The sequence below is a fragment of the Lampetra planeri genome, chromosome 81 (genome assembly GCF_965212315.1).
Source record: "Lampetra planeri chromosome 81, kcLamPlan1.2.h2, whole genome shotgun sequence".
NCBI classification, from domain to species: domain Eukaryota; kingdom Metazoa; phylum Chordata; class Hyperoartia; order Petromyzontiformes; family Petromyzontidae; genus Lampetra; species Lampetra planeri.
In genome coordinates, this window is record NC_136185.1 from 1,711,080 (window position 1) to 1,735,406 (window position 24,327).

Consider the following 24,327-nt stretch of genomic DNA (forward strand, 5'->3'; position numbering starts at 1 on the left):
TGCATCAGGGTCGCAAACGGGTACCTGTCCCGGTACCCGGCCGGGTACGGGTAGCCGGGTATCGGGTACCTGATTGCGACCTCTGGGATGAAGCCATGTTGCAGGCGCGGGTGGGTTGATTCTAGGAACTTGAATTGTGAGAAGAGACAAGACGTTGGGAAATGAGTGACAAACGGTGACTCACCAGTGACTCACGGCCTTCTCATCAGTTGGGTGAGTCACGTGCGGCTTCCCGTACCCGGCCGCACCAGGGTCGCAAACGGCTACCCGTACCCGGCCGGGTACGGGTATCGGGTACCCGATTGCGACCTCTGCCCCCCGGTCTCCCCCTCCTGGAGTCCGTTTCCCAGGAATTGTCGTTGGCTCCTTTTGGGGCATGGTCACTAACACTGGCACAGTCGCGCTTCCACTCCCTGTTGACGAGAAGGGGGAGCTACCAGCTAACAGTGTGGGGAGTGCCGATTAACACTCCTACAATTACATAGTGGGTTCAACTGAGTCTCACACTTAGACTTGGAGGCAGCACATTTATTTAGCTCCAACACACGGGGTAAACTTTCCCCTTGACACGATAACAACCCCGGGTAGTGACCAACCGGCTAACTACGCTCGTTACCACGCAACTGGTAACTACGGACCCGGGACCAACAGCATGTGCCTGGGTCCACGTGCTGGAAGACTCGCAGAAAGAGATCGTAGTCGAAGGGTTTCTTTCCCGGCATGAACCACAACCACCCTGGTCCCTCTCGGGACCCGGCTATTATTCTCTGCGGCGTGGTTGGCTCCGCCCTTGGCCACGCCCCCCTTCCAGAACCGTCAGGGGGAACCTGGGTTCTACCCACGTGACCCTCCTAGCCCTCTCTTCAGGGCCCCCCTGTCATTCAACCAGGTCACGTGTCCTCCCGGGTCATCCAGAGTGCCATGGCATCCCACGACCTTCCTCGTAGGTCGGCACTTACACACAGCGTGCCCTATAGGGCCAGCACTGCTCTTACAGCCTGGTGACATCCAGCGATGTCACTATATGTGTTCCTGTGTGTGTAATGTGGGTGGGGAGCGTTGGTGTAGTAGTGGTAGTAGTAGTGTATAGTGTAGTGTAGTAGTGCTTGTAGTAGTGGTAGTAGTAGTGTATAGTGTAGTGTAGTAGTGCTTGTAGTAGTGGTAGTAGTAGTGTATAGTGTAGTGTAGTAGTGGTAGTAGTAGTGTATAGTGTAGTGTAGTAGTTCTAGTAGTAGTGGTAGTAGTAGTGTCGTGTATAGTGTAGTAGTGGTAGCGTATAGTGGTAGTGTAGTAGTGGTAGTGTAGTAGTGGTAGTAGTAGTGTATAATGTAGTGTAGTAGTGCTTGTGTAGTGTATAGTGTAGTAGTGGTAGTGTATAGCGTAGTGTAGTCTTGGTAGTGTGTAGTGGTAGTAGTAGTGTATAGTGTAGTGTAGTAGTGGTAGTGTATAGTGGTAGTGTAGTAGTGGTAGTGTAGTAGTGGTAGTGTAGTAGTGTATAATGTAGTGTAGTAGTGCTTGTGTAGTGTATAGTGTAGTAGTGGTAGTGTATAGTGTAGTGTAGTCTTGGTAGTGTGTAGTGGTAGTAGTAGTGTATAGTGTAGTGTAGTAGTGGTAGTGTATAGTGGTAGTGTAGTAGTGGTAATGTAGTAGTGGTAGTAGTAGTGTATAATGTAGTGTAGTAGTGCTAGCAGTAGTGGTAGTAGTAGTGTCGTGTATAGTGTAGTAGTGATAGTGTATAGTGGTAGTGTAGTAGTGGTAGTAGTAGTGTATAATGTAGTGTAGTAGTGCTTGTAGTAGTGTATAGTGTAGTAGTTGTAGTGTATATTGGTAGTGTAGTAGTGATAGTGTAGTAGTGGTAGTAGTAGTGTATAATGTAGTGTAGTAGTGCTTGTAGTAGTGTATAGTGTAGTAGTGGTAGTGTAAAGTGTAGTGTAGTCTTGGTAGTGTGTAGTGGTAGTAATAGTGTATAGTGTAGTGTAGTAGTGTATAGTGGTAGTGTAGTAGTGGTAGTGTAGTAGTGTATAATGTAGTGTAGTAGTGCTTGTAGTAGTGTATAGTGTAGTAGTGGTAGTGTATAGTGTAGTGTAGTCTTGGTAGTGTGTAGTGGTAGTAGTAGTGTAAAGTGTAGTGTAGTAGTGTATAGTGGTAGTGTAGTAGTGTATAATGTAGTGTAGTAGTGCTTGTAGTAGTGTATAGTGTAGTAGTGGTAGTGTATAGTGTAGTGTAGTCTTGGTAGTGTGTAGTGGTAGCATTAGTGTATAGTGTAGTGTAGTAGTGTTTATTGGTAGTGTAGTAGTGATAGTGTAGTAGTGGTAGTAGTAGTGTATAATATAGTGTAGTAGTGCTTGTAGTAGTGTATAGTGTAGTAGTGGTAGTGTATAGTGTAGTGTATAGTAGTAGTGTCATAGTGGTAGTGTAGTAGTGGTAGTAGTAGCGTATATTGTAGTGTATAGTGGTAGTGTATAGTGGTAGTGTAGTAGTGGTAGTGTATATTGGTAGTGTAGTAGTGATAGTGTAGTAGTGGTAGTAGTAGTGTATAATGTAGTGTAGTAGTGCTTGTAGTAGTGTATAGTGTAGTAGTGGTAGTGTAAAGTGTAGTGTAGTCTTGGTAGTGTGTAGTGGTAGTAATAGTGTATAGTGTAGTGTAGTAGTGTATAGTGGTAGTGTAGTAGTGGTAGTGTAGTAGTGTATAATGTAGTGTAGTAGTGCTTGTAGTAGTGTATAGTGTAGTAGTGGTAGTGTATAGTGTAGTGTAGTCTTGGTAGTGTGTAGTGGTAGTAGTAGTGTAAAGTGTAGTGTAGTAGTGTATAGTGGTAGTGTAGTAGTGTATAATGTAGTGTAGTAGTGCTTGTAGTAGTGTATAGTGTAGTAGTGGTAGTGTATAGTGTAGTGTAGTCTTGGTAGTGTGTAGTGGTAGCATTAGTGTATAGTGTAGTGTAGTAGTGTTTATTGGTAGTGTAGTAGTGATAGTGTAGTAGTGGTAGTAGTAGTGTATAATATAGTGTAGTAGTGCTTGTAGTAGTGTATAGTGTAGTAGTGGTAGTGTATAGTGTAGTGTATAGTAGTAGTGTCATAGTGGTAGTGTAGTAGTGGTAGTAGTAGCGTATATTGTAGTGTATAGTGGTAGTGTATAGTGGTAGTGTAGTAGTGGTAGTGTATAGTGGTAGTAGTAGTAGTGCAGTGTATAGTGTAGTGTAGTAGTGTATAGTGGTAGTGTATTAGTAGTAGTGTAGTAGTGGTAGTGTATAGTGTACTGTAGTAGTGGTCAGCGCTACGCTGCGCTAAGAACCTGGCGACCCGAGTTCGATTCCCGTTCACGGCCAACACCGGTGACGATTATCTGAACCGGTCGCGGGCCTCCCCTAGGTCGACTCAGCCTCAAACGAGTAACCAGTGCGGTGTGTAAACATCGCCACTGGGAAGACAAAGGCGGCCGGGCGTCGTGCTGGCCACCCACCCCCTCGTGTGCCGCAGTGCCGGCTTTCATAGGTGCTCGCTAACAGCACTTGCCCTGACAGTCTGTTACAGGGTATGCGGGGAATCTTTGTCTTTGTGTGCTGGCGGGTGTGTGGGTGTGTGTTTGTGTGTGTGCGGTTTCAGCCAGTCGTCTCAGCCAGTCGACCTGTGGTACCTGCTGGGTCTGCCCCGTGACCTTCTGCCATCGGGCGTTATTTTGGTGATTTCGAAAACGTTTTTTGGTTTGGTCATGTTTGTTTGTTGTAGTATGGAGTAAGACTGATGGCCTAAATCTAAGTTGTCTTGTTGTTGTTGTTGTTTGACTTGCATCCCACTGGGATTTTTGCACACAGCGCTGGTGTACGGTGCTTTTTCTGGAATATTTTAGCTGTTTTTTGCTGGATTTTCTGTTTGCACAGTCACATAGTCACTTTAAGATGTTTTTTGTTCATGTTTTTGTTGCGGTTGCACTCGATACAAGAGTCAAATGGCTCACAGGGCTATACCTAATAAATGAAACTGAAACACTTCACTTGGCCTCAACACCACATCTGCTGCATTAGACTCTCTGAATCACATTTACAGTAGCTTTGATAATAAGCAGTACTGCGCCTGTCTTTTTCTTGACTTGTCCAAAGCTTTTGATATAGTAGACCACAACATCCTGCTTAGTAAAATAAGTTGCCTCGGTTTTTCCGAAAACACAGTAAAATGGTTTTAAAATTACCTCTTTTTTCGCACCCAAACTGTATTCACAGATGGTTGGAGGTCAAACAGTGTTAAGATAACAAAAGGGGTTCCACAGGATTCCATTCTCGGTCCCCTCTTGTTCTCTCTTTATATAAATGACTTGAGCACTGAACTGGATTATTCCAGGGTAAATATTTTTGCAGATGACACGGTACTGATTGATTACTGCTGGCCGCTCTCCGGATGAAGTGTTTGCTAAGCTCCAGGGTGATTTCAACAAACTACACCATCAGCTAGTTGCTCTTAAACTAGTCCTAAATCCTGCCAAAACCAAGGTTATATGCTTCTCACCAGGACTAAAGTGGGAAGTTATTTTCCCCCAATTACATTCCTTAAATAATGATTAAATAGAGCAAGTCAAGATCTATAAGTATCTTGGGGTCATCCTGGATTCAAAATGAATTTTGAAGATCACATTGATTATATTGGGAAAAAGACAATTAAAATTGGTTTTCTATATCGACACAAGCACTGCTTCCCCCCCTATGTTCCGTTTGGAATTGATAAAAGCTACCATACTGCCTCTACTTGATTACTGTGACATCGTGTATAAATCAGCCCCAAGTACTGTACTGAAGAAGCTTCACTCAATGTATCACTCGGCCTTAAGATTTGCATTGAACTGCCCATATTGGACTCACCACTGTGATCTCTACATTGGGTCAAACTTAACATATATTAATGTTCGACGGCTTGTGCACCAGATCTTATTTATTCATGATTTACTTACAAAAAATCCGCAGATTACCTGCTGGATCTCCTCTGTTTCATAGAACAAATTTGACCTAAGGTCTACGCTCATTTAACAGCTTCATATTCCCTATTGCAGTACATACTGTATACTGGAGGAAGGGCCTTTGCTATTGATGCCCCCAGGGTCTGGAATGCTTTTGCCAATAAACTGCAACTTGAGTCACTACCTATGAGATCTTCACTCTAAACTTCTCTAGAGGAGTTGAACACCCCTAGCTGCCAGTGCAATTCAGAGGCCTAAAATAAAATGTTTCGCTCCGAATGATCGCTACAAAGTATGACCTGTGTTTTGATTTAGTGTGCTGATCTTAAAAAATTATGAAACTCAGACTGATGCTCCTGCTGTTGTGGAGTGACTCATGCAGCCAGCTATGGCTGCAGGATTTTGGTAGTACATGTTGTTTATGTCGTTTATTGTGAAAATTCCATATAAGCTTTTAATGAATATGATCACTGTTTCATTGCTTTATTTTGGTGATTTCGAAAAGTTTTTTGGTTTGGCCATGTTTGTTTGTTGTAGTACGGAGTAAGACTGATGGCCTTAATCTAAGTTGTCTTGTGGTTGTTGTTGACTTGCATCCCACTGGGATGTTTGCACACAGCGTTGGTGTACGGTGTTTTTTCTGCAATATTTTGCTGTCTTTTCTTGGATTTTCTGTTTGTATTTAGTCACATATTCACTTTAAGATGTTTTCTTGTTCAAGTTTTTTGTTTGTTGCGGTTGCACCCGATTCAAGAGTCGAATGGCTCACAGGGCTATACCTAATAAATTAACTTGAACTTGACTCGGCCTCAAACGAGTACCCGGTGCGGTGTGTAGTGAACATCGCCACTAGGGAGACAAAGGCGGCCGGGTGTGAGGCTGGCCACCCACCCACGCGTGTGCCGTCCCACCCGTAATAGGTGCTCGCTAACAGCACTTGCCCCTACAGTATGTTAAGGCTATACGCGGGATATTTGTCTTTGTGTTAGGTGCTCGCTAAAAGCACCTGCCCCAACATTCTGTCCAGGCTATATGGGCGATCTTTATCTTTGTGTTGGGAGCAAGTTTGAGTGGCGTGTAACCGTGGGAGTTGAACGGGCGCGTGCTGCTACTGACAGTCGCTGATAGACAGACACACACAGACAGACAAGACAGGTGGACAGACACAGACAAGAGGAACAGAGACGGAGAAAGATACACAGAGACAGAGAGACATAGGCAGAGAGACACACAGAGGCGAACAGAGAGATGTTGAATCGAACTCACTGAACTCGCTCCATTGAAAGAGATTCCTCGATCTTTTCCCATCCCCGGAAGTCGTTCTAGTTTATATTTATTTCATTGTGTGTGGTGTGTACGTGCAAGCAATGTGGGATATCGATATACACAGATATGAACAAGATCAGCAGACAAGACGTATTTCATACTCTTTGGTTCTTTCGGTAAAGCCGTGGTAAAGTCACGTAGGTAGAAAAAAGAAAGTAAAAAAAGAAATCACGACTTTTCGATCGCAACACGGGCAGTCGTCCTCAGGCGAAAACATCCAGACATTGTCGTGGCAGAAGTCACGTGGCTCGCCTCGGTCAGCTGAGCATTGTTTAAATGCAGTGGGCTCACACGAAATTGATTTCTGTAAGACGAAGGTACTTTGAAAACCCACTGGCGATACTTTTATAAAAGCGCACAACTTCATCTATCTGTGATGAATGCTGCACTTTCCGTCGTTTTCATGCAGGGGGCGCTGCAAACCTACGCGCCCCCTGCATGAACTACGGAGGTGCAGGGACAGACGTTCGATCGCGTTGGAATCGATCTGCAGACGGCGGTCTTCTGGCACGGCCAGCTCTATGTCGCCTTATCTCCACCCCACGATCCCAACCAGGTGAAAGTCAGCATCGAACCGAACCCCCGGCAAGGCCATCTACTTAACGACTAAATGTCGTTTTCAATGAAGTCTTCCAGATGTAAAATTATATAAGCTTTTAATGAATAAATAAAATTATCTAATTCAAAAAGAATACAATTCAAAGTTGTTTCATTTTAAAACTTCAAAACGGAGCATCAGGAGTTTGCGTCGTTTGTGGGCAATTTTTTTCGTGACTTTCCTGGCCCAAGGCCATAAATGATTGTGAGGGGGCTGCAGGCGGTCAGGCTTGCTTCAACCCATGGTAGTGAACATCCAGACGTTAATCGGCAAGGACCATTTCTTGTCCTAGTTCGCCAACATATAAGACGTCATGCAAAATTCTGAGTGTTGTTGTGGAGAATGTATCTACGAGATGTGCTCTGTCTTTTAACCGAATACAAATCTGTACCAAAAATGCATTTCAAATGTGCTCTTAAATTACCTCCTTGCTATGAAGCAGATCAGCAGACACATCTTTCATTTATCGATCTCTCCACGAAACAAAGGAATGTGTTACACAAACTATAACTCGCACAGCCTTCTGGGAGTGCGTCATTGATTCAGTGCAAGCCACCTGTGGACCCTTATTGGTGCACAGTGTCTCAAGAGCAGCTGGGCTTGTTTCAACCGATGGTTGTTAACATCCAGAAGTTAATCAGCAAGGGGCAATTCTCGTCCTAGTTAGACAAAATCTACGTCAACACGTAAGATAAAATTATAATTCGTGTTGTAGAGAATGTATCTCCTCTTCTTGGTTCTTTCGGTAAAGTCACGTAGAATAGAAATAATAAAACAAAACATAATAACATAATTCTCACATTTCGGCCACAAGCAGCCGGCCTCAGGTGAAGACCAGGTCTGTCGGGGAGACAGCGTCTGTATGAAACAGCACCATGCTTGGAGCGTATATTTAAGCTAGTTTGGAAGGGGGCCTTGACAAAATAAGTTGCATATCAAGAGGAATTTAGCATATTTATGAGAAATGCAGGTATGTGATTAGTACAACTTATGCCCGTGCATTATGCAGGATTAGCAGCATCAAAAGGAGGGAATATGGGAAATGCAGGTATGTGATTAGTACTACTTATGCCCGTTTATTATGCAGGATTAGCAGCATCAAAGGGAGGGGATAGGGGTAGCATTAATAAAGGGAAGGAGTGTTAATAGTATGTAGCTGCAGTAACTAAAACCACCACGTAAACAACTAAAGTATAAACTACATAGTATCATCAGTATACTAAATATACTCTACAATAAGCTGAGTTACTAACAATAAGTAATACATTACAATTCTACGTCGCAAAAAATATATGCTTCCATCTAAACTTTATTCTCTTACATCACACGAGTCTACACCGTACTATATACTGCAATAGACAAACCCAACATTAAATTATATACTTTATTGCTATACACCAAGACCTTATACATTGTAATATTACACTATGTATTATTCTACCCACCCTAATGTATATCACACTGATGTATATTCACAATACAATTACGATACTATATATTATTTATACATTGGTCTTCACCTGACGACGGCTGCTTGCGTTGTGGCTGAAACGTCGTGACAATTATTTTATGTTTTATTTTATTATTTCCATTCTACGTGACTTTACCGAAAGAACCAAGAAGATGAATCCCTGCAGTCACGAAAGCTTTAAATCGAAATGTATCTCCTCTACGTGTAACTTTTAAGTGGTATGCCTTGTAACTGATGAATGATCCGAGTGTGCTCCCTATTTCAAAGACAATGAGTTACTCCAGTGGCAGACGCTTCCTGAAAACACAAAAATATCCTTTGACCTGTATCACAAGAACAACGGGTCTCACCCGAGTTATCTGTACACGTTAATCCAATAACACACTTTGTCCTAACATTATTTATTAAATGTTTAACCCTTATAAACTGTCTCGGCCTCGCTGTGCGCTGCGTTGCACCGCTAGCTGAGTAGATAACCTCGCGTCCAATAAACCCTCAGAGCCAGGGTGAACATCCGACTCCAAACGTCATTTATTGATTTTAACGAGGTAAAACTGGTGAGAAAACAGCACAGATACAGCATCTGTTATAACCCGGAAACACCAACACAATGAATGAACACCACAGCATCACAACATTGTCTTAGATAACATGTTTCTCAACAATAGGCCCTGGATGGACCAGGCCCCTACATTACCACTGAATAACTATACAAGAGCATAAGCTGCTGTTACATAAAGGCACATCGTGTATTCATCACACTGCACCCTAAATGTACAGTATTACACATAACACTAAATTGTGGATGAGATATTTCGTCATCCTTGCTCTCAGGATCACAATGTAGTTACTTGGGTACAAGTTTGACTCGACTTATTTAATTACAAGTAACATTCACAATAAGGAAAGTTGCAGGCTCCATTGTTAACTAGGCCTCGTATTTACCATAACAATTTAACAGCATTAAAGGCATTTACGTAATTATAACGGCCATTCTAACATTATAACAGCATTGGCAATATTATAAGAACATAAACGAACTTACAGACAATGATTCTAAAGCTCCCACAATGGATAATTGCGGCTGGCTTCACTGGGACGCGATGTTTGCCGCCATCTTGAATTATGTGTGTAATGGCCGACGCCCGTGTGGTTGAGTGGGAATCTTAAATCGCAACTTCCTGGTCACGTGACCAAAATTAGCATCAAAAACAGGAAATTCCTGTGTACATACGCCCCCCCCCCAATCTGCCGTGAGGCAAAGCCCCTGCCATGAGGCAGAACATAAACAAATTGTTACATGTGTAGGGGTGTTAGAGAGCCCGTTATGCATGGCAGCTTATGGCAAACAAACACAGTGGGCGGGGCTACGTGAGTGCACGGGGAGGTGCTCTCTACGACGTCCGCGCCAGGCACCCCGGGGGGGCCCCACCCCTCAGCGGGGGGTTGGGTATAAAAGGGGATGTATCGGAGGGCTCGGGGTTCTTGTTAAGCTAACCAGTGAAGACTGAAGACGTCTTAGCTAGAGCCCTGGACTCCCCTGGTTCGCCGTCCTTATCAGGGCCGAACAGGACCGAGCCAGCGGCGTGGTCCCGAGATCCAGAGCCGGTGCTCTTGTCAGCGCTGGTCTGGGACTCAGGGTACCGGGCCCGACTTACCAGTGTCGGGCCAGATAGCCTCCCCTAGCCCGTTAGAGGAGGACTAGGAGGCAGGCTAGGAAGTAGCTAGCGCGTGTATCCCCAGCTAGCCGGGTGAGGGGGCCGACACCCCCTCTAGTGTTGTATGCCACAACTGTGCTGTGTGAATAAACCCGTGTGCCTCCAACTCCGGCGTCCAAGAGTCGTGAACTCTATTACACATGTACGCACACAATAAGACAGGTATTCATTCAAAATTATTGAGTCATTTTAACAAAATTGAATTACTGCACTGAAATATGCTGCACCAGGTTACATTGTATTAACAAGCTATTTCAAAAAATATTCACCGTCTGCTTAACAGTGTATGTACAACATACTTTTGCGCCATTCAAAACGAGTAGGCCTTTGCATGCTGGTGTCTGGGTCAAAATTGAGCAAATTCCAAACATTACAAACTCCACAACTGAGATGCCACATCAACCATCGCCCTCTACTGACAAGCTCTTGTCCACATGCAGGCCGGTGCAGGGCCACCACCTTGTGCCACACAGAGGCAGCTGCTACTTGGGGATGCTCTTCGAGTGTTTGAGACGAGATACGATACAAAAATCCGAATTGCCGAGGCGATTAAGCAAGCACCATATAAATGCAATTAATAACATAGCGAATGCTTGGGAGCTTATTGGCTCCCGCTCCTGGTTAGAGATCTACCAATCCCACAGGTCCACAAAGACTGGCCGCTCTTACTCTGCAGGTTCAACCTAGGAATTGAGTGTTCAACTTCACATTCTTGTCATTAAAGGCCTGTGACAAAAGTGCATAACTTAGAGCGACATCGTCTCAAGCTTATACATCTACCGGGTCTCCATTTGACTTTGTACTGTCTCAGAGGAAGTCCACCCACACCTCCACTTCCACAAACTGCTGGGAGTTGCCTTGCTCTGCCTCAGAGTCAGAATTCTCCTCCTGCTTCACGTTGCCTCCATCGATGTGAAGGTCTGATTTTGGAAATGAATCTTCACATTTTACCTTCACTTCTTCGCTCTTCACCATCACTTCTTCACATTTCACCTTCACTTCTTCGCTCTTCACCATCACTTCTTCACATTTCACCTTCACCTCTTCATATTTCACCTCGATACCTTTAAAAGTGTCCAAGCTGGGATTTTCTTCCGGTTCTTGTTTGATGAGGGATGGGATCATTGCGGCACTTTGACTTTCACAAGCTGATTTCAGACTCCACTCCTTGTGGATCGTCTGATGCTTGTGTGTTCTCTGGTGTCTTTGAAGAGCAGATGACTGTGCAAACGCCTTCACACACACACTGCACTTGAAGGGTTTCTCTCCCGTGTGTGTTCTCTGGTGTGCTACAAGAGTAGATGAATCTGAAAACGCCTTCCCACACACACTGCACTTGAAGGGTTTCTCTCCCGTGTGTGTTTTCTGGTGTTCTACAAGAGTAGATGAATCTGAAAACGCCTTCCCACACACACTGCACTTGAAGGGTTTCTCTCCCGTGTGTGTTCTCTGGTGTACTTGAAGATTTTGTTTAAGTGCAAACACCGTCCCGCACAAAGTACACTTGAAGGGGTTCTCTCCTGTGTGTGTTCTCTGGTGTAGTACAAGAGCAGATGAATGTGCATACGCCTTCCCACACACACTGCACTTGAAGGGTTTCTTTCCCGTGTGTGTTCTCTTGTGTATTACAAGAGTAGATGACTGTGCAAACGCCTTCCCACACACACTGCACTTGAAGGGTTTCTTTCCCGTGTGTGTTCTCTGGTGTGCTACAAGAGTAGATGACTGTGCAAACGCCTTCCCACACACTCGGCACTTGAAGGGTTTCTCTCCCGTGTGCATTCTCTGGTGTCTTACAAGAGTAGATGAATGTGCAAACGCCTTCCCACACACACTGCACTTGAAGGGTTTCTCTCCTGTGTGAGTTCTCTGGTGCCGTGTCAAATTTCCAGTATAGTCCGTGCTGTATGCACACCGGTCGCATTGTTGCCTTGTCGTACCGAGCTTCGCCGAGTGCCTTTGCTCCATCAGACAAATTCGACAGAGGAAGCGACAGCTGCAGACAGAAAAAAAGTTATATCCACGTTAGTATCGATGCACAGAGGAATGCATATTTACACAGTAACACATGACTTATAAGTCGACACTTATTCATATATTCATGATATAGTGAAAAAGATTCCCAAATTCATCACACGGGCTGTTATGGCACACAATGAGTGAGCAAATGGTTATAACCGTGCCTGGAAGCCATCGTATCTTCAAAATGAATGTTAACCCAAAACTCAGAGTACACAATTTCGGCTGTCTGGCTTCAAAAGGAATATTTATGAAAGCTAAATTCAGCTGACATAGCAAAGGGTGTTGAAAATAATACAATTTTTGTTCTGCAGAAATGCATAAATTAAAGTTCAATCGCAACTTAGAGGTGTGAAGCCAGGCACAGATGTCCTTGAATGCTGGGATGAACAGTTCCGACTTCAGCTGCACCGTGTGCTGTGTTAACTTCCTGACTCCATTCTTACAAAGAGTTCCAGAGGAAAAAAAAAACAACTACTGTTTTGGAAAAACCTCAGTGCTCAATAGAGTTAATAGACTTTACTGCAAATACAAACTTGACACTGTCACACACTCAAGAGGCGGAGCCAGGATTTTCAGGTAGGGGGGGAAACCCCTCCAACAATGAAAAATGATAGGAGTTGTTATTAAGTAAGAAGCTGTTAGTAAGGAGTTGTTAGTAAAAACTTGTCCCTTGCTTTTTATTTGACGCGTGTGATCGGCATCGTGCTCGCTGAAGGTGTTGATGCCTTCAGGGAAGTCGTGTACTGTAGACGCAACTGCGCACAATTCTGGGAGTCGCTTGTAACTGCTTTGCCGTTTCTTATTGCCAATTATGGACTTGGACTGTTGTCCTCTCAGAGTCCCTGGCACGTAATAATATGCCACACGGTGGCGGTGGGGGTCGCAAAATGCTGATTTATCTATATATATAAAAGGGAAATTTGTGAATGTCTGTTCGAAAACATGCAACAAACTTGAAATTAGGCATGTGGGTAGCTTCCAGACTGTACACAATGCGAAAAGTATAAAAATAGACTTTAGTATTTTGGGGGGGGGGGGGGGTGCACAATAATGCATTTATTTTGCACGCAAGTGAGCGGTGATGTCATATCTGTGATGTCACACCCGCATGCGGAAGCATTACACAGTGTGCTTGCTGACGTCACCCCCCCCCAAACACTCCACGTAGGACGTGTTTTAATCCAAGACAAGAATCCAAGTCCCGGGCAAAGCCGGGTAGTGAAGCTAGTTACTAATAAACCCCAATGACCCTATCGAAATTAGGGATTTCGATCGGATCATTGGGGGGGCACGTGCCACCCCACCCCCACTGGCTCCACCACTTTCACGCACTGGCATGGTTCACAGGTGGTGGTGTGTCCAGACCCACGCCTGGCCACCTTCACCTGCTCAGTATTAATGCTTCCTCACTCCACCAAGTAATTAATTGAGGATCAACCAACACAGCCGAGGCTGCGTGTCTCTCTCTCTCTCTCCCAGTGGTCGCGTCCAGAGTGAACACCGCCACGCGTCTAGAGTGAACACCGCCACGCGTCTAGAGTGAACACCGCCACGCGTCTAGAGTGAACACCGCCACGCGTCTAGAGTGAACACCGCCACGCGTCTAGAGTGAACACCGCCACGCGTCTAGAGTGAACACCGCCACGCGTCTAGAGTGAACACCGCCACGCGTCTAGAGTGAACACCGCCACGCGTCTAGAGTGAACACCGCCACGCGTCTAGAGTGAACACCGCCACGCGTCTAGAGTGAACACCGCCACGCATTTAGAGTGAACACCGCCACGCGTCTAGAGTGAACACAACCACGCGTATAGAGTGAACACCGTCACTCGTTTAGAGTGAACACCACCACGCGTCTAGAGTGAACACCGCCACGCGTCTAGAGTGAACACCGCCACGCGTCTAGAGTGAACACAGCCACGCGTCTAGAGTGAACACCGCCACGCGTCCAGAGTGAACACTGCCACAAGTCTAGAGTGAACATAACCACGCGTCTAGAGTGAACACAGCCATGCTATTGACAAGCCTCACCTTGTTGTTGTTGTTGTGGGCAGGTCTCTTCTGAAAACAAGAGCGGTACAGCAGCTCAAGTGGGCGTGGCCTGGTAAAAAATAAAAAAAACTGTGAATATTTAAAACAAAACAAAGTTAGAAAGTAGCGAGCCAGGTGAAGAGAAATTAAAACTCAAGCAAGATACTGTTTGGTTCTTTCGGGAAAGTCACGTAGAATGAATACATTTAATAATAGCATGCGACGTTTCGATTGCAACACAAGCAATCATCATCAGGTACAAATGAAAGAGAAAACAAACCTAGTCAACTTAGAAATTCTAGATTCGAAGCTTTCGTGACTGCAAGGATTCAATTTCTTAGGTTTTTTCGGTAAAGTCACGTCGGTAAAAAATTTAAATTAATAAAAGAAAGATAAAAATCACGACGTTTTGGAGGCAACACAAGCCTCCGTCTTCAGGTGGAACCGTCACAGCACGATTGCTGCATCAAGTAAGATGCAGCAATCAAGTAAGATGCAGCAATCGTGCTGTGACGGTTCCACCTGAAGACAGAAGCTTGTGTTGCCTCCGAAACGTCGTGATTTTTATTTTATTTTTTATTTAACTTTTATTAATGAAAATTTTTACCTACGTGACTTTACCAAAAAACCTAAGAATATGAAACTTAGAAATGTAATGCAATACAACACAGAGAGTCGGCTAACATAACAGTCAACATCCCACCTGGTTGATCACGTTCTTCCAAAGATGGCTCAATTTGAGAGAGAGACAAAACACAGACACGGAGATACATAGACAGACACATAAGCAGAGAGAGATGACACAAAGACACACAGAGAGAGAGAGACACACACACACAGAGAGATGACAGAGAGACACACAGAGAGAAACACACACATAGACACATGACACAGACACACAGAGACACACACACATAGACACACAGAGAAACAACGCCTGTGTCGAAGTCAACATTGGGGGGGACCAAATCTTCCGGGGGGTCTGGGGTCCCCCCCAAGAAAAATGTCTAAATTTGAAAACGAATTTCCTGCCATTTCCTCCCTAAAATATTTGTAAATTTCACTAACACATGGGATAGAATTTTTTTTATTTTATACAATAATGTGTAATAGTGTATTGTATTACATTGCTGTGTTTTCTTTTTTACCTTTTCTTGTTTCATAGTATGTAATTGCAGAAATTAGGGATTCATAAAGTACAACACAATCATGTAAACAGAAATCTATGCATTGTTATATGAAGACAAGTCCAGATTTTGTGGCAAAGGTTTAGCAAATTGTTGTTTTTATTAACAGAGCATCGCAATTATTATTTACAAATATTTTACAGCAACATATTGGAGGGGCATATTTGATTATTATAATTATTATAACATATTACACTTATTAGAACATTATAATTAATATATTATTATAACTATTATAAATATTATAATTATTATAACATATGACGGCCTTGTGTCAATGAGAGATTTGAAGGTTTGGTGAATGCACACAGAGAGAGACACTTAATCAAACAAACTTAGTCAAATTTAGAAATGCAATGCAACACAGAGTCGGTCAACACACAACTAACGCATCGCCTGGCTGATAACGTTCTTCCACAGGTTGCTCTATTTGAGAGAGAGACAAAACACAGACACGGAGACACACAGACATATAGAGATGACACAGAGACACACAGACAGATAGAGATGACACAGAGACACACAGACAGAGAGAGATGACACAGAGACACACAGACAGAGATGACACATAGACACACAGAGAGATGACACAGAGACACACACAGACACACAAGCAGAGAGAGATAACACAGAGAGACACAGACATATAATTATTTTATATTATAATTATTAAAATATATTATAATTACGGCTTTGTGTCAATGAGAGATTTGGAGCTTTGGTGACAGCACAGAGAAAGACACTTAATCAAACAAACTTAATATTTGAAAAAGTAATGCAAGGCAACACAGCGAGTCGGTCAACACACAACTAACGCATCGCCTGCTGATCGCGTTCTTCCACAGGTCGCTAAAACTAAGCGAGAGAATTGAAGCAAACGCGATCAGGCGAGGGCAGGAGGCAAGGCCCCGCGTTGTAAAGTTTCAATCTGGTCATCGCTTCCATGCTCGCTGCTACTCAATTGACATCCCTACAAGAGAGAGAGCGAGGCTCTACCTCGGTAAACAACAACCACAAACAACCACTACAACAAAAACAACCACAACCACCACCACAACCACCACAACCGCGATGAGAATTTCTCACCTCGGATTTCAGTTCACGCGCGGAGCGGCAGATTCCTGTTACCTCGTGACGTCACGCGGCAGCAGGCGGTCACATGACGTCACTTGCGGGGTACAAGACACTCCCCTCCCACGACGAACGGGTCTTAACTTGAATAAATTATGTTAATGAGCCCAGTCCATACGTGGAGGGATTGGGGTGCGGGTGCCGAACCCGTCGCAAAAAAACTCGCGACGGCTTTCACGAATAAAGTATGTTAATGAGCCGCCAGTCACCAGGCGTAGCTTTGCCCAAATAAGGATTGGCACTGGAACAGATATCGGAAACGGCCGAGCGAGGGTGACGTCACGCTCAAGAGCGCAGTGGTCGGGGGGTGGGTGACATAACGTCACTAGAGGTACACATCCCCCTGGCGTTTGACGCCGATGAGGTCACACTGAGCGGTGACGTCAGAGAGCGGGGTCAGAGTTCAAGTTTGTTGACAACAGTGGAGCGGCAGTGTCGTGGTGAGCGCTGTGCTCCGCACCGACCAGCCGAGTTCCATTCCCGCTCGTGGCCAACACCGCCAGTGACGACTTTCTAAACCGGTCCTGAGCCTCCCCTACGTCGACTCAGCCTCAAACGAGTACCCGGTACGGTGTCAACATCACCACTGGGGAGACAAAGGCGGCCGGGCGTGGTGCTGGCCACCACCCCCTCGTGTGCCGTGACGACCTCCATCGGTGCTGCTACTCGCTATGAGCAGCACTTTGTAGATGTCGTGGCTTGGCTCTCCAGCACACCGCTGGCGACATTTCACGATGACATTTTCACGTCCATGAAAAGATAATCGCCATACTAACCTAGGCCGTTTTTTGGCAAAATCGATCAAAATTTTCTTTCTTTATTTTTCAACGAAAAGTGCATTCCTTGGTTGCGTTTAGCCTGAGTAGCCCATATATTACGTTAAAAAGTGGGGAATTTCATGCATGAAATTTTCGAATATAAAAAAGTTAATCGGCATACTGTGCCGTTTTTAGGCTCAATAAGCCCAACTTAGCTTTATTTTAGGACGAAAGTTAATTCCTCCATTGTATTTAGCCTTAGTATGCTACGTATTAGATTAAAAGTGGAAAATTTCACTATGAAATGTTCACGTCCCAAACAGGAAATCGGCATACGAACCTCTGCCGTTTTTGGCTAAAATTGAACGAATTTTTACAGCTGTATTTTTTAACAAAAAGTGCATTCCTCGGTTGTGTTTAGACTGACTTAGCCTATATATTACAATTAAAGTGAGAAATTTAACCATGAAATTTGAAGTAAAAAGATCAAATCGGCATACTTTACCAATGCCGTTCTTGGCCAAAATTTGCTACATTTTCATAGCTAGATTTTCCAAGAAAAAGTGAATTCCTCCATTTTGTTAGTATGCTCTATATTACTTTAAAAGTGGGAAATTTCACGATTAAATTTTCACGTTCCAAAAATAAAATCGGGGATACTTATGCCAGATTTAACCAAAATGAGCCAAATTTTCATAGCTTTTTTTTTCAACAAAAAGTTAATTAATCAATTTCATATTTTCTCTTAGTATGCTATGTATTAAATTAAAAGTGGAACATTTTATGATGAAATGTTCACATCCCAATATAGAAAATCGGCATACTAACCTATGCCGTTTTTGACCAATAATGGCCAAATATTTGCAACTTAATTTTTCAACAAAAGTGCAATCCTCAGGTGTGCTTAGCATTAGTATCCTATATATTACGATAAAAAGTGGGAAATTTCACGCCGGGTACTTACCGCGAGAAGCACACAACTTCATCTATCTGTGATGAACGCTGCACTTTCCTTCGTTTTCATGCAGGAGGCGCTGCAAACCTACTCGCCCCCTACATGAACGACGGAGGAGCAGGAACAAACGTTCAATCGCGTTGGAATCGATCTGCAGACAGCGGTCTTCTGGCACGGCCAGCTCTGTCGCCTTATCTCCACCCCGCGATCCCAACCAGGTGAAAGTCCGCATCGAACCGAACCCGGGTAAGGCCACTTACCTCACGACTAGAGAAATTTCACACGAAATGTTGTTTTCAATGAAGTCTTCCAGATGTAAAATGACATAAGCTTTAATGAAGAAATACAACTATCTAATTCAAAAATAATACAATTCAAAGTTGTTTCATTTTAAAACTTCTAAACGGAGCAACGGGTGCTTGCGTGGATGCGTCGTTCGTGTGAATTTTTTTCGTGACTTTCCTGGCCCAAGGCCGTAAATGGTTGTGAGGGACGCCGCAGGCAGTCAGGCTTGCTTCAACCCATGGTTGTGAACATCCAGACGTTTAATCGGCAAGGACCATTTCTCGTCATAATTCGACAAAATCTACGTCAACACGTAATACAAAATTATAATTCGTGTTGTAGAGAATGTATCTCCTCTACGTGTAACTTTTGAGTGGCATTCCTTGTAACTGATGAATGATCCGAGTGTGCTCCCTATTTCAAAGACAATGAGTTGCTCCAGAGGCAGACGCTTCCTCAAAACACAAAAATACCCTTTGACCTGTATCACACGAAGGAGTCTCACCTGAGTGATCCTGTACAGGTTACTTCAAAACACACACTGTGTCCTAACATGACTTATTCAATGTTTGACCCTTATAGACAAAATGTTACATGTACGCACTGAAATATGCTGCATCAGGTTACATCATATTAACAAGTAGCTATTTTAAATGATACCACCGTCTGCTTAACAGTGTATATACAACATACTATTGTGTCATTCAAAACGAGTCGGCCATTGCATGCTGGCGTCTGGGTCAAAATTGCCACACGGGCAGCTGCTACTTGGGGATGCTCTTCGAGTGGTTGAGACGAGATACGATACAAAACTCCGAATTGCCGGGGCGATTAAGCAAGCACCATATAAATACAATTGATAACATAGTGAATGCTTGGGAGCTTATTGGCTCTCGCTCCTGGTTAGAGATCTACCCAACACACAGGTCTACAAGAACTGGCTGCTCTTACCCTGCAGGTTGAACCTAGGAACTGAGTGTTCAACTTCACATTCTTGTCATTAAAGGCATGTGACAAAGGTGCATCGATTGGAGCGACATCGTCTCAAGCTTACGCATCTACCGGGTCTCCATTTGACTTTGTATTGTCTCGGAGGAAGTCCACCCACACCTCCACTTCCACAAACTGCTGGGAGTTTCCTCGCTCTGCCTCACAGTCAGAATTCTCCTCCTGCTTCACGTTGCCTCCATCGATGTGAAGGTCCGATTTTGGAGTTGAATCTTCATCTTCACATTTTACCTTCACTTCTTCGCTCTTCACCATCACTTCTTCAGATTTCACCTTCACCTCTTCATATTTCACTTCGATACCCTTAAAAGTGTCCAAGCTGGGATTTTCTTCCGGTTCTTGTTTGATGAGGGATGAGATCATTGCGGCACTTTGACTTTCACAAGCTGATTTCAGACTCCACTCCTTGTGGATCTTCTGATGCTTGTGTGTTCTCTGGTGTTTTTCAAGATGTGATGACCGTGCAAACGCTTTCCCACACACACTGCACTTGAAGGGTTTCTCTCCCGTGTGTATTCTCTGGTGTGCATGAAGAGCAGATGAACGTGTAAACGCCTTCCCACACACACTGCACTTGAAGGGTTTCTCTCCAGTGTGTGTTCCCTGGTGTAATACAAGAGCAGATGAATGTGCAAACGCCTTCCCACACACACTGCACTTGAAGGGTTTCTCTCCCGTGTGAGTTCTCTGGTGTGTTACAAGAGTAGATAAACATGCAAACGCCTTCCCACACACACTGCACTTGAAGGGTTTCTCTCCCGTGTGTGTTCTCTGGTGTCTTTGAAGATTTGATGACTGTGCAAACGCCTTCCCGCACACACTGCACTTGAAGGGTTTCTCTCCCATGTGTGTTCTCTGGTGTGCATGAAGAACAGATGAACGTGCAAACGCCTTCCCACACACACTGCACTTGAAAGGTTTCTCTCCCGTGTGTGTTCTCTGGTGTTTTACAAAAGCAGATGAATGTGCAAACGCCTTCGCACACACACTGCACTTGAAGGGTTTCTCTCCCGTGTGTGTTCTCTGGTGTGCTACAAGAGCAGATGACTGTGCAAACGCCTTCCCGCACACACTGCACTTGAAGGGTTTATCTCCTGTGTGTGTTCTCTGGTGTTTTTTAAAAACAGATGACTGTGCAAACGCCTTCCCACACACACTGCACTTGAAGGGTTTCTCTCCCGTGTGAGTTCTCTGGTGTGTTACAAGAGTAGATAAACATGCAAACGCCTTCCCACACACACTGCACTTGAAGGGTTTCTCTCCCGTGTGTGTTCTCTGGTGTGCTACAAGAGTAGATAAACGTGCAAACGCCTTCCCACACACACTACACCTGAAGGGTTTCTCTCCCGTGTGTGTTCTCTGGTGTTTTACAACAGTATATGAATCTAAACGTGTGTTGCCGCACACACTGCACTTGAAGGGTTTCTCTGCTGTGTGAGTTCTCTTGTGTCGTGTCAAATGTTCAGGACGATCCGTGCTGTATGCACACCGGTCGCATTGTTGCCTTGTCGTACCGAGCTGCGCCGAGTGCCTTTGCTCCATCAGACAAATTCGACAGAGGAAGCGACAGCTGCAGACAGAAAAAAGTTATATCCACGTCAGTATCAATGCACAGAGGAATGCATATTTACACAGTAGCACATGACTTATAAGTCGACACTTATTTATATATTCATGATATAGTGAAAAAGTTTCCCAAATTCATCACACAGGCTGTTCTGGCACACAATGAGAGGGCGAATGGTCATAAACATGCCTGGAAGCCCTCGAATCTTCAAAATGAATGTTAACCCAAAACTCCGAGCACACAATTTTGGCTGTCTAGCTACAAAAGGAATATTTATGAAAGCTAAATTTAGCTGACATAGCAAAAGGTGTTGAAAATGATACTATTTGTGTTATGCAAAAATGCATAATATTAATGTTCAATCGCAACTTAGAGGTGTGAAGCCAGCCAGGCTCACGATGTTCTTGCACGCTGAAATGAACAGATCTGACTTCAGCTGCATGTGTGTGCTGTGTTAACTTATTGACTGTTTCCATTCTTATAAAGTTCCAGAGGAAAACAAAAACAAACTATTGTTGTGATATAACCTCCGTGTTCAATAGAGTTAATAGACTTTACTGCAAACACAAACTTTACACTGTCACACCCTGGCATGGTTAAGAGGTGTGTCCAGACCCATGCCTAACCACCTTCATCCACTCACTATTAATGCTTCCTGACTCCACAAAGTAATTCAATGAGGATTAATCAACACCGCCGAGGCTGCGTGTCTCTCTCGCTCCCCGTGGTGAGATGTTAACTACCTCTCCTGGCATACAGGAAGTCGTGGGTTCATCCAAACCCTGACGCCTGCTGTATATTTAGTTTGTGTGTCTTTCTCTCTTCCCGTGGTCGCGTGGATTTCCCTCCGGATCCCCCGGTTGTCCCCACTCCACATGCAGAGAGTGAACACCGCCACGCGTCCAGAGTAAACACCGCCACGCGTCCAGAGTGAACACCGCCACGCGTCCAGAGTGAACACCGCCACGCGTCCAGAGTGAACACCGCCACGCGTCTAGAGTGAACACCGCCACGCTGTTGACGAGCCTCACCTTGTGGGCAGGTCGCTTCTGAAAACAAGAGTGGTACAGCAGCTCAAGCGGGCTTGGCCTGGTAAAAATAAAAACTGTGTTAATATTTAAAGTAAAAGTTACAAAGTGGGGAGCCGGGTGAAGATAAATTCAACTTAAGCGAGATATAATTGTTTTTTTATTCTTCTATCTGGCAAGAAAACTGACACCTTTTTTAGGAGGAGTCATGTTTGCATAGACCACAATACCTGCAGTCGGAACGCAAACAAAAAACACAACTCTAAGCGACAGAATTGAAGCAAACGCGATCAGGCGAGGGCAGGAGGCAAGGCCCCGCGTTGTAAAGTTCCAACCTGAACATCGCTTCCATGCTCGCTGCTACTGAATTGACATCCCGACGAGAGAAAGAGCGAGGCTCTACCTCGGTACACACCAACCACAACAACAACCACCACAAGCACCACCACCACAACAAGCACCACCACCACCACAAGCACCACCACCACAAGCACCAAAGCACCACCACAAGCACCACCACAAGCACCACCACCAGCACCACCACCACAAAGCACCACAAGCACCACCACAAGCACCACCACCACCACAAGCACCACCACCACAAGCACCACCACCACAAGCACCACCACCACCACAAGCACCACCACAAGCACCACCTCCACCACAACCACCACCACAACCGCGATGATAATTTCTCACCTCGGATTTCAGTTCACGGGAGGAGCGGCAACTTCCTGGTCCCTCGCGACGTCACGCGGCAGCAGGTGACATGACGTCACTTGCGGGGTACACCTCCCCCTGGCGTTTGATGCCGATGAGGTCACGCTGAGCGGTGAGGTCAGAGAGCGGGGTCAGAGTTCAAGTTTGTTGACAGAAAGGGAGCGGAAGTGTCGAATCGGCCTCAAACGAGTACCCGGTGCGGTGTCAACATCGCTCGCACTGGGGAGACAAAGGCGGCCGGGCGTGGTGCTGGCCACCCACCCCCTCGTGTGCCGTGACGACCTCCATCGGTGCTGCGACTCGCTGTGAGCAGCACTTTGTAGATGTTGTGGCTTGGCTCTCGACATTTCACGATGATATTTTCACGTCCATAAAAAGAAAATCGCCATACTATTATTTGTTTCTTTCGGTTAAGTCACGTCTAAAGATAAAATATTAAATTAAATAATAGAATACGACGTTTCGATTGCAACACAAGCAATCATCATCAGGTATAATGAAATAGCGACATAAAATCTAACCAGAAAACTATAGACAGACATATTAGCAGACAGATATCACCAAGATACATAGCGAGAGCAACACAGGTAACAGAGAGGGGTGATCGTCTCTGTGTGGTGGCCTTAAATAGACAGAGGGGGGGGGCGGAGGCAGAGAGAGGGAGGAGGGTTAGAGAAAAAATTAGCATATCAATGAGTGGTCAACAGACGTGGTGCTGCGAATGCGATGGCACGGCAAGCAAGCCTGAAAATCAGGAGAAGGACACACTAAAATTAAATAACCTAGTAAAATATCGAAATGTAATGTAATACAACACAGAGGGTCGGTCAACACACAATTAACGCATAGCCTGGTTGATTACGTATTTCAAAGATTGCTAAGTTAGAATTTAAGTGTGAACAATCTAAAGAGAGGACACAGGCAGAGAAAACAAGTCGCCAGAGAGAGAGAAAAAAGATAAGCTTAAAACTTCCCCGTAGAAGTGGTTCAATCTTAATTTTAGAACTTTCGTGACTGCAGGAATTATTATTTGTTTCTTTCGGTTAAGTCACGTCTAAAGATAAAATAATAAATTAAATTAAATAATAGAATACGACGTTTCGATTGCAACACAAGCAATCATCATCAGGTATAATGAAATAGCGACATAAAATCTAACCAGAAAACTATAGACAGACATATTAGCAGACAGATATCACCAAGATACATAGCGAGAGCAACACAGGTAACAGAGAGGGGTGATCGTCTCTGTGTGGTGGCCTTAAATAGACAGAGGGGGGGGCGGAGGCAGAGAGAGGGAGGAGGGTTAGAGAAAAAATTAGCATATCAATGAGTGGTCAACAGACGTGGTGCTGCGAATGCGATGGCACGGCAAGCAAGCCTGAAAATCAGGAGAAGGACACACTAAAATTAAATAACCTAGTAAAATATCGAAATGTAATGTAATACAACACAGAGGGTCGGTCAACACACAATTAACGCATAGCCTGGTTGATTACGTATTTCAAAGATTGCTAAGTTAGAATTTAAGTGTGAACAATCTAAAGAGAGGACACAGGCAGAGAAAACAAGTCGCCAGA

The 24,327-nt window shown here is 44.5% G+C and overlaps 1 protein-coding gene across 1 annotated transcript; it reads right to left on the minus strand.

Moving 5' to 3' along the window:
* Positions 1-8,844: 8,844 nt before the first annotated feature.
* On the minus strand, positions 8,845-22,002 carry LOC144738297 (uncharacterized). Its single transcript, XM_078621303.1, has 5 exons — positions 19,493-22,002; positions 16,382-16,432; positions 14,109-14,198; positions 12,418-12,515; positions 8,845-12,051 (listed from the first exon to the last, which is right to left on the minus strand). Exons 1-5 carry the CDS (start codon positions 20,972-20,974, stop codon positions 10,863-10,865), a joined length of 2,910 nt encoding a protein of 969 aa, XP_078477429.1. The 5' UTR covers positions 20,975-22,002; the 3' UTR covers positions 8,845-10,862.
* Positions 22,003-24,327: the final 2,325 nt, after the last annotated feature.